Genomic DNA, 11,518 nt, shown 5'->3' with positions numbered 1-11,518 from the left:
TTTACGTGGAAAACCCTCTTATGTAGAGGGAAAAACCACGGGCCAGTCTCTGAAAAATAATCCACTATATCAAGAGATCATACACAATATTTCTTACATTTCAATCCACAATTTAGATCCTAAAAAATTGGAGAAAATAAAAAGAAATACCTTTCTAGTAAATACTAAAATGTCTTGAGTCACCTTGCAGCACCCAACACCATTAGAACTCTCCTTCAGCACTCAAATCAGCAGAGGAAAAAATCTCCGTCCCCTTCGTTCTCACTCTCAAAGAATTGCTGAGACCTGTTGCCAGCTCAAACAAATTTGGTACTTACAAAAATTTCAAGATGCTGTCAATAGTTGAAAGTTTTGCTCTAGAACTTATAAACGTTTTTCCAAGAAGTACCTTTATATGAATCTTTTTATAAAAATAATCCAATCTTGTTTTGGTTTCTGAATAGTTCTCTAATAACTTCTGCAGAAGGAATAAAAAATAATCCTTTATATCCATGAATAGAAAGTGAAGACGGAATTACGTAAGATAGATAAAAGAATGACCTGCCCATGCATTCCGAGTACCCTTTGCACTTGTTGTTAATGGTGATGTAAACAACTGTAATCCTATGATCCTTCATTCTTGATGAGCCAGTGTATGTATGCAGAAAGTGAAAGACCAGTCAAAATTATTCAGAATTCATATCCATTATAATATCTAGAAATGAAACTGCCTTTCAGGTTTCCTTAGCATTATTGCCAGATATCAATTTATTAATTAGAATTTTCAGAAATGTACACAAGTGAAATTGGTACTTACAACTTAATTGTATTGCTTGTTGTTGAAGAGGGATTTGAAGTAGAGTGCATACACTATGTCTAATCTTCATAACTTGTCATTTGATTTCCTGAGCGTAAAGAATCATAGTATAAAATTTCTGATAAAAAAAAATAAATAGAATTTGACAATTGAAGAAAAAAGCACCAACTTACTCAAGAGGTAGAAGATTTTTCTTGGTTCTGTAGTAGATAGCGGCCCTCCCATTGAACTCTTCTCCAATCAACTTCAATATTCGGGATGTGAGAAATGAAATGCCAATTTTCACCTTTTTTATTTGCACATCTTTCGTTTAACAGGGGACAACCAACAATTTTCAATTCTTGTAGAGAGGTGAGGGAACGCATCTCCTGAGGAAAAGACGTTAATCTTGGGCAATCAAACATCTGTAATTGCTGAAGGGAAGTGAGATTCTGCAGACCATCTGGCGGTAGAGATTCAAGTTCCTCAACGGTGTTAATGGAGAGATTCTTCAATTTAGACAGAGGAGGAACGATTGACGAAGAAGAAGAAGAGATTGATGTTGTGAATATTTGTTGCACAAGTTGCGCACTTACATAAAACAATTCTAATTCTTCATCGAGAGATGGAAGCTGAGGGATCCAACTCAAATTAGGGCAATCATGACAATGAAACTGGGAAAGACAAGGAAATTGAAGTAGCTCTTGTGATGATACGGCGGTAGGGTCATCTCTATAATCTTCAAAACTCTTCCGCCATCCTTTTAGCTCACGACAGTGCGTGAGCTGGAGATGCTTGAGAGATGGAAAGAATGTAGTTCCTTGTCCCTCAGTTTCTATGTATTCTAAATTACTTAAACTATTAATCTCTAAATATTGAAGAGAAGGGAGTTGATGCAATGGTGGGAGATGCTGACATTTGCTGCAATGAAATATCCTGATAATGACAGCATTTGTGAGGGAAGAGACCCAACTTGGGAAACTGAAGCCTCTGTATGCCCACACTTCTAACTCTTTAAGATTAGAATGAGGTTGGAGGCAAGATGCCATTTCTTCCCTATGAACATATAAATTATCATCAAAATGTAAAATCAATGATTGAAGAAGAGGCTTCTCTTTCAAATTGGGATTTATTGTCCCATGTCCCAGTTTTCTGATTTCAAGACTTCCTCTCAAATTATTCAGTGTATCCATTTCATCTAATCCTCCAGCATACTTTGACACTGAATCATCTGTGGCTGCCATAAACATTGACAGAGTTTGAAGTGAAGTCAATTGCCCAATCCCGCGTGGCATATAGTGCAAACGGAGACAGCCAGCACAATACAGATGCCTAAGACTGATCAATTTTTTAATATCTTTAGGAAGTTTCTGTAGCCTATGACACTCAGAGACATTTAACACTTGCAAATTCAGCAGGTTTGTAATAAAATTGGGAAGTTCTTTAATTTTCTTATTGCGAGAAACATTAAGATACCTTAGATGTCTTAGGCTTTTTATGAAACTGGGCACTTTTTCAATTCCACAACTATCCATATCAAAGACACGCAACTTCTTGAAGTTTGGCAAAATAACCTTGTCTAGTGATATTGTACCATCATCATCATCATCATCATCATCATCATCATCATAAAGTTCTTGATGAGGCAAAAGAAACGTCCTTAACTTTTTTGCAGCACACAATCCAGCAGGAATTTGGTGGGACTTACGTAAATACCAGATGTCAAAAGAAACATGACGAGCTCTTTCATCTACATGAGTATCATTAGAATTTATCTTGCTAATCTGTTTCCCAGCAACTAAAGTTGCCAGGTCATGCATTAAATCATGCATTTTGCAACTTTCTACATTGCCAAATATATCCCTCTCCGCTTCATGAAAAAATGACCTCCAAAATAAATCCATAAAATACTCTCGCCCTCTGTCTTCAACAGATAGACTTGAATTTGGAGACTCAATGAACCCTTGCGCAGCCCAAAGATGAATCAATGTTGTCACATTGATCAAATGATCTTTAGGAAATAATGCACAATATGTAAAACAATGCTTCAAATGTGACGAGAGATTATCATAACTCAACTTGAGGGTTGGCAATATATCATTCTCATTTTGTTCTACCTTTGAGAGTTCATTATCTAAGAAAGTTGCCCATTCATTTTTTGGATCTTTAAAGCATAAAAGACTTGCAATTGTCTTTATTGCAAGAGGAACTCCAACACATTTGTTTACAATCTTCTCTCCAATTACTTTTATATTTGAATCTTTTGGTTCTTGTCCCTTAAGCGCTACTTGAAGGAACAAAGACCAAGATTCAGAGGGGGATAAGGCTTTCAGAACATATGGTTTCACAGTGCTAGATATTTGTGCTACTCTTTCAGAGCGAGTAGTTACTAGTATCTTAGTTCCACTAGAGCCACCCTCTAATAATTTCTTTAGATTATCCCATTTCTCCCTATTTTCATTCCACACATCATCCAACACTAATAGATACCTTTTAGAATACATAATATTTCCTAGTTGAGATTTCAATGCCTCTAGCTCAAGATCTTCTGACTTAGCACCTGTTGCAGACTCCAAGATTTTTCTAACAATCATTTTCACATCAAAAGGATCTGAAACACACACCCATATTTTTAACTCAAAATAATTCTTAATGCGTTCATCATTGAAGATGAGTTGTGCAAGTGAAGTCTTCCCTAATCCCCCAATTCCAACAATTGAGAGAACTGAAACATTCTCTTCACTGTTGGAAGCCACTAGAAGTTCTACAATTGCCTTTTTGTCGCTGTCTCTCCCAATGACAACTCTAGGTACAGAGGACTCAGTTTGATCCCTGACCATAGTTGTATAACCCCTCACCCCAGTTTGAACCTCTAATGTAAATTGTTTATCAGCTTCAATATCAGCTAGTCTCTCCCTAATAGCCTTTATTTTATGGCCCATCTTAAAACCATAAACAAGCCGATTCGAAGACGAAAAGAACAGGCTTACCTCCTTTGTCAGTCTATTTCCAGTCATCACTTGGTGCTGCAAAGCTTCAGTGGCGAAGTCATCTAGCAAGTCATCAGCATCATAAACAACTTCTTGAAGCTTTCCAAGCCAATCTTTGACTTGCTCGTCTAGCGCCTGCTTCTTCTCAGCATCAAGGAGCACAGCCTGAATTCTGGAGACTGTGCGTTTGAGTTTCTGAAGCTCATCGTTGACACCCCAACACACTCCAATCTCGTCAAGGGCTAGAGAACCCAGCTTCATAATGATCTCCCCAGCAATATCAAAGAGAATTGCTTCGGCCATTTTGGGTACTTTTGTTTGGTGCTTTTGAGGTTGTAAAAGGATGAAATGTTGTTGTGAAGATGGTGGCAAAGCAATTCTCAATATTTATAGGACCCTCACTCACTGTTATTGCCTTGAAGGTGATGTCTATACCAATATACCACGCGTAAAGAAAGTAATCACGGGGACTACCGTGTACTTTTCAGCTCCAAATTCCTTAATTCTCACGCACTCAAACCCGAAATTCCTTGCTTTGCATGCTCTTAAAAGAAGCCAGAACATTCTAAATCTACTCTGCCAAGTTATGAACATCTTGAAGCAAATATTTGAATTGTACTTAATTTGTACAATCGAATCTTCAAGCAACCCTAAACCCACTAAATGAAGAATGAGATCGGCATCAAGCAATGTATAATTTTGATGTGTTGATTGTTATATGCCTTTCCCTCTATCATGGTGGAGGGTATCAATTATGCCCAAAGAACAAACTTTTACCCTTTATTCTTTATTTTATCATCGAAAGGGCAAAATAACAGTGAAAATAAACCTCCATGGCAAGCTAAAGGGATGTGGCTTCTTACTTTGCTCACGAAGAAGTCACCACTTTAATAAAATTTGTATAAAATTAATTGCATGTATACTCATGTAAATAAATCATTTAAAATATCTTGTAATATATTCGATTTTGATTAGAAAAATGTGAAATTAGGAGAGATGTGAATAGCAAAAATTTTTCTTTTATTTGTATTAACCTATAAACCAGTAATTATAGATAATAAAAAAAAAAACCTTATTAAAGTTGAATGAGTGCGAGTGAAAATTTAGCTCAAGTTAATCCGGAAAACCTGCAATATTTGGTTATGGTTACTTTAACAGTACTCAAATCAAAATTGAATGAGTTTCAAAAAAAAAGAAAATTGAGTGAATTTTATGAAATAACTTATAAAGTTAAATGACCTTGAGTGATAATTAGCCATTTATCGTGTGAGTGTGTTGTATTTGAGCTTCATATTGCTTACATTTGGAATCTATGCATTGAGTAAACAAAGTCGTCAAATGATACCTTTCCCTTTGGCAGGATGGAAGTATTTAATTATGGCAAGAAACAATCTTTTACACTTTATTCTTTATATATCATTGAAAGCAATATAAAGAATTAAAAAAACTAACAAATTCTGCATGACACAAAGGAATAGAGCAAACATATTGAAATCTATCCTTTTTCCTTGTGATTCAATTCAATACATAATTATGGAAATTTTTTGCCCATTCTATCAACTCTATTCTACAAATACTCTCTGGCTCTTTTCTACCTAAAAGTTTTTGAGCTATCTCACTAGAAAATTTACATGATGGAGAATTCATCATCCAAACCATCTAGTTCTCCTTTTAGATGGTGTTGTTGGATGATCAAAACAGAGGTCTTGAGTGAGAAACTAGACCCTGAAAGCACATCCCCTATTGGACCTAATTCTGGACATTGCTGCCAATCATTCATCCCAACTGTTAGTATTGAATTCACCCTCCCTCCTCGCCCTACGATGATTAGTGCATACTGCCCTTCCAATGATGTCAGAGTTGCATAGGTCTCAGCTGAATTGGCCAGGTGCTTCTCCATATAGGAGACATGCCCTCCTGCGACATATCTTTCATAGAAATGAGCAAAACACTCATCGTCCAGCTTCATTTCTGCTTCTTGTTCTGCAAGATTTACTCTGTAATTTCCAGTTCTTCTGTTATTTTCTGAATTATCATCAAGCAGGAATCTTATCACTGTGAGCTTTACTCCTGGATGTCGCGCAACACGTCCTGCATAGGCTAGTGCTTCTCTGTCATCCTTGCCTCCAATGAAGATGACTGCTACATGGAAGGATCTTGGCGTTGTTGATATATTCTCAGCTAATCCAAGACCTCTATCCACTAGAATACCCACTGAGCATGGGGCATTTCTAAGCATCTGTCATAATCCAGAACCATTAGTAAGTTACAAGTTAGATTTGCAGTTATAATGTTGAACTTGTTCATGCATGAGATAGGAAGATGAAGAATTATGAACATGTTATTGTTAAATTTGTAATGTTTACCTTCCGATTCACATATCGGAACCCAGGATGACCCCCATCTAATGTTCCATCTGCACACTGGTTCTTATGAAATGGCAAGATCATCAGGGAGACCATTAAGTCCTCTGCTAAAGTGCAGATGTCTTGAGTCATGCTATTAAAACTTGAAAGAGCAAGCATTCTTCTCAAAGTGATTCCATCTCCATTTTCATCCACGTAAGCTTGTATTGTTTGGGTGATTTGATCTCTCATGTCTGTGACTTGCTTATCAGTTACTGTCATAGTGTCCATTCCATCACTCTGCACCAATGAGGCAGCTATTTGATCTGTGAGTTCAACCATGTCAGTGACATACACCAAGATTCCAGGATCAGCTGTCCCTCGAGAAATCTCCATGAAGTTGATGGTTGAAGGAACATTATGTGTTCCGTGAACACATAACAAGATTGGAAGCTCCTTTGTGGGATCGAGCCCTTGAAGAGCCCTTCGATGGGTTGGTGCACGTTTCCTTGCTCGTTCAATGATTCGCATCACAATCGATGGGGGGTGTACAATTGTGAAGAAGATCACAATAACCATGATAGTACAGGTTGAAGTAGTTGTAATTTCATACTGCAAGCAATTTGACAGCACAAATTAGAACTTTCATTACTAAATCAGCTAGTTTCCTTGAAAGAAGGCAGCGTATGTTTTGCAATATCCTAATTCTGTTATTGTTAAGCTTCCATGTTTTGCATTACACGAGCCTTCCCAAAATCCTCAACGCAAAAAGGATCAAAATGAGAAGATTTAATATTCTGGCCATGGAATCACTTGGTTTTTTTGTCAGTATATGTCCCCTAAAAGCATCATCTATGCTTAATAGAGTGTCTCCAGGACTATAAGGTCTCGAATCTGAGTTCTTAGAGCCAAATGAAGCAAAAAGAAATGAAAAAATGGAGGAGATTATTGCTAGGTTACCTTAACTATCAAGTATCTGCAAGGGAATTGACAATTGAACTCGTTTTGACCTTTAACTTCCATGGTACTAGGAATCAACTTTTATTGTGAAATTTTAAGAGAACAATACTTACTATGTCCAAAAGAATGGCCAAAAATACATGGAAATGACCCTTTGCAGTCAAGAGCAATCCAAGTTCAGCAGATTCACGCCAATGATAACCCAATATTGCCCCGCAGATGACTGTTCCAACCACTTTTCCAAACAGTGCAATTGTCGTAAGGACAAAGAACCTTGCCCACGTTCCCCATTGGCCAGGTTCAAATTTCTGGAAATTAGCATGATACCCCATCCAGAAGAAAAAAATTGGATAATAAATGGTGCTTAGCAGATAGTTGATTTTACCAACTGCCCATTTTGAGACCCTGCCCTCGCTTGGCAGAAAAATTCCAGCCAAAAATGCACTGAGAATGGGACTGTATCCATAAATTGGAGAGGCAGTGCATACCATGACCATGAAGGCAATGGAAAGCACTAAGTGTGAACCTTTCATAGGTTTCCCTTCTGGATTTTCATTGTTCACCCAGTTCATAAAGATTGGTGAAATTGTCGCTGCGAAAATCGTTTGAAGTAGTAATGCAGAACTCATAGTTAAGACATTTGTAAGATGGGCAGGAAGATTAGAAATTTTTGAGGTCGGATATATGAAAATATATCCAACGGAGATGATAAGCATAGATATCATATCGGAGTGCACTCCTGCTGCAATCACAAGCTTTCCTATATCCGACTTGCCTATTTTAAGATTGGTTATGATCCGGGTGAGTATATGCGAGCCACTGCCGGAGAGGGTGATTGAAAGGGTAAGGGTGAAGCCTATGTCTGCATTTTTAGTATAATGCAGAAATGGGGTTATGCTGCAAGCTAAGATAAATGTGGATATCATCCCTGCATAGGCTATTATAGCAGGTTGAGTTGGTGGTTTAAAGATCACATAAGGATCCATTTCCATTCCTAACACAAACATATAGCAAATCATCCCAAATTCAGCTACAAAATTGAGTGTTGTTATAAATTTTTCGTCGAAAGAATCTCGAATCCATGGTATGTTGCCAATAAGAATCCCTATCTGCACAGAAAAAAGATTTGACAGAAATAATATTAATTTGTCTCAGTAAGCAATTTTCAGGACACATAACCATGTCAAATGGGATATGCATGTTTCTATACATGTTAAAATAAACAGGAATCTTTAGTTGAATGATAATGGAGTCGTCGAAGAGGTTGCATGTTCAAGCCTTAGTCGGAATCAAATGAACCAAGGAAAAAAAAGAAAAAAAAAGGAAGAGGAAGTTAGAAAAAGGCTTACAACAATTTCAGAGGTTATGCGAGGTTGAGAGAGAGGCCTTAGCAGATGGTGCAGAAGATGGCTTAGAACAAATGTCAAGATGATTCCAATAATCTTTCCAGGCCCATGTTTAACAGTGTTGGTTATAAAATTCTGACAAGTTTGATCCTGTGTTGATCCCTGAGCGACAGTAGCCTTCTTGACATTGGAATTATCGGCCATTTTCTTTCTCTTTTATTCAGCTTCTGAGCAGCAGAACTTTTCTGGCTATGAAATTTCTCTATTTTTGATTGCAAACAAACCAAGATCACCATTTTTTCCCCCCTTGGGTTGTTTACCAGATGAACTTAGTGGTTGTAATTTGATTGCGTCCCATTAGGAGAAATTGGAGCAGTAAGTTGAGGAGATCAAGCCATGTAAGTGCCTCTAGAGGCTTGTAGGATTATAACAAAAAACAGAATTTATACACTCAAATCAATCAGAATTTAAGAAATTATATTCTTTAATATGAGGCCTATTATATTCTGTGTTAAGATCCATCATAATTTTTAATAATATATCAATTATGAACTACGACGAATATATAACCCAGTTATAGGAAAAAAGTTTCCAAGAAAAAAAGACAAATGAAAATGAGAAATTTCACTTTCAAATTTTACCAGTGGTAATATTTTGACGTAACAAGACTTCCAAACTTTTTTTTTTTATTGCGTTTTGCATTTCAAGGCCTTAAACTGACATTTTATTTGGAAGGGCTCGAACCCGGGGCATTGCTCAGGGTGAGCGATGTCTTGACCACTAGGCGAAGCCTGGGCGGACAAGACTTCCAAACTTGAATAATTATCATCCAGTCGTTATGTATACAATAAATATGTTGTTATAGTATGTGAGATTTATTAATCAGCCTGATTGATCTTTCTTCACCTTTAAAGTAGAGAGAGTGAGAAGGTCTCCAACTCTTATTGTGTAGCAAAGAAATTATTATCCGATCAATCATACCTTCATTGAATAAAAAAAAATATGAAATTCACTATAATTAATAATAATAATAAAATTATTGTACATATACCAATGATTTATGAATAAAAACTAGTAGATTGAATTAAGAAAGAAAATTTTCATATCAACCATATTAATTTTACAGAGTTTATTCATCGAAGTATGTATACTCATTTATCCACAAAATTATATGCATAAGCTATTGAGAGAGTTATTTTCATTGCTTAATCAGCATTGCTTGGTTATGAGGGTGTCTGTTTGTGAGCTCTATTTGTTTTTCTAGCCAGAGTCTTTGCCTTCTCTTTGTTATATCTCTTCTTGATGGGGTTTAGTGGTTTAAACTCTTTTACAGATCATAAGATAGCAAGTTTCTCAACATAAAATTATTGGAAAAAATTTCTTTTATTATCCAAAATGAAAAAGTTACTATTTGTAATATTATTTTTCTCCGCTTAGATTATTTTTGAAAAAAATTGTTAGGCTGGGAAGAGGATGAGAAATGATGAAAAAAAAAAACTATGATTAGAGCATAGCTATGCTGATAACTGCAACTTGGAATTTTGTTTTTTTGGATGTTTCCAAATTATCAAGAAAACTTTCAAAATGTTTAGCTGTTGTTTCATTATTTCATTGCTTGAATTGATTCTTTACAGCTAATGATAATCATTTCAAACTGGTTTGTCTGTCCACACCAATTGCTTATTTTGTTATGCAAATTGAAATTTTAAACTATTTTTTAAAATAAATTGTTGATTTTTTTTAAAAAAAATACTATTATAATATAATTAACTTTGCCAGAATATTAAAAATATGCCCCTTGTTATCGTATTATATTGACTGTGGTGGGTCTCATTAAGATCACTTTTGTTTATTTCAATATTTTGATTTCTAAAATAGGGTAGCTGATCGCGCACTCAACAGGAAATATTATACTTCTTATACCCACATATTTTAGAAAGTACCCTACAACACCTATATTAGGACCAAGCCACACATAAGGCTGAGCAGAATTCGGTTTAAATCGAAAAATTGAATTGAATTGAGTCAATTCAATTCGATCGGTTCAATTTTAAAATTCAATCAGTTCGATTCGATTTTACATTATAAAAATTTTGGTTATTTCGGTTCTATTTTGAAGAGAAAAAAAATGAGTTAAATCGAACCGAACCGAATAGTAATTTATATATTCAAATCAAACCAAATTAAACTGAATCAACTTTTGAATCGATTTATTTTTATGGAAAATTTATGAATTATATTTAATTTTATATATAGTAATTGTTTAATTTTATTGATTAATGGTTATTAGGTTCAAACCAAAGTCAAAATTAGATCAAATAATATGAAAAACAAGTCTAAATTAAAAAATCAATAAAAAATAAAACCGATTGGTTTAAATCGAACCGAACCGAGTTCGATTAGATTCAGTTTTTCACCCATTTTGATTCGGTTAGATTTCTAAAATTTAAAATTTAGTTTTTATAATTTAATTTGGTTCAGTTCTGTTCGATTCGATTCAGTTCGAACCGAATGCTTACCCCTAGCCATACACATCACCAGAGAATCACAATTTCCAATTCAAAAGAACATTAAGGATCATTTGCTGATTTCGATTTTAATATAGATCATTCAATTTCGATTTGATTTATATTCTAACCTATAATAGCTTGAGCGCGGTCCAATTTCAGGCTAAAATTGAAGGTTTTAGTTCCAAGGGCTAAGAATCTGGAGGTTGAAACTAGATTGAAGGGTATCTCTTAGTTTTAGTCTCGAGTTTAATTCGATTTTGATTTAATTTTAGTTCAATTTATTTGATTCAATTAATTTCAATCAATTTGATAAATCTGATAATCAAACTATTTATGTTTTTAAATTTTAAGAAATAAAAAATTTTAGTTTTGACCTAAAATCAGACTAACGATTTAGGTCCAAATCAAGCCAATTCCAGTCTGATTTCGATCCAAACCCCAATCGGGCCGTGTTTATCCCACACAATGGCGGGGTCTAATTCAAAATTTAATTTGGCGTTCAAAAAAAAAAAAAAAAAAAATCCAAATATGGTCCCACAGTTTTGAGCCCACTTCCCTTCCCTCCCGCTGGCTGCTATTTGCTGCTGTTGCT

The 11,518-nt window shown here is 35.4% G+C and overlaps 2 protein-coding genes across 2 annotated transcripts; both read right to left on the bottom strand.

The window, feature by feature from the left end:
* Positions 1–4,607, bottom strand: LOC110656814 (putative disease resistance protein RGA4). The gene is made up of 5 exons (XM_021813781.2): positions 970–4,607; positions 797–884; positions 541–618; positions 389–457; positions 1–285 (listed from the first exon to the last, which is right to left on the bottom strand). Exon 1 carries the CDS (start codon positions 4,066–4,068, stop codon positions 970–972), a length of 3,099 nt encoding a protein of 1,032 aa, XP_021669473.2. The 5' UTR covers positions 4,069–4,607; the 3' UTR covers positions 1–285; positions 389–457; positions 541–618; positions 797–884.
* Positions 4,608–5,251: 644 nt separating this feature from the next.
* Positions 5,252–8,860, bottom strand: LOC110656815 (cation/H(+) antiporter 28). The gene is made up of 4 exons (XM_021813782.2): positions 8,420–8,860; positions 7,184–8,179; positions 6,132–6,722; positions 5,252–6,004 (listed from the first exon to the last, which is right to left on the bottom strand). Exons 1-4 carry the CDS (start codon positions 8,618–8,620, stop codon positions 5,393–5,395), a joined length of 2,400 nt encoding a protein of 799 aa, XP_021669474.2. The 5' UTR covers positions 8,621–8,860; the 3' UTR covers positions 5,252–5,392.
* Positions 8,861–11,518: the final 2,658 nt, after the last annotated feature.

The sequence above is a fragment of the Hevea brasiliensis genome, chromosome 14 (assembly GCF_030052815.1).
Source record: "Hevea brasiliensis isolate MT/VB/25A 57/8 chromosome 14, ASM3005281v1, whole genome shotgun sequence".
Classification (NCBI taxonomy): Eukaryota; Viridiplantae; Streptophyta; class Magnoliopsida; order Malpighiales; family Euphorbiaceae; genus Hevea; species Hevea brasiliensis.
The sequence above is the reverse complement of the archived record's forward strand: the minus strand, read 5'-3'. Positions and strand labels throughout refer to the sequence as shown.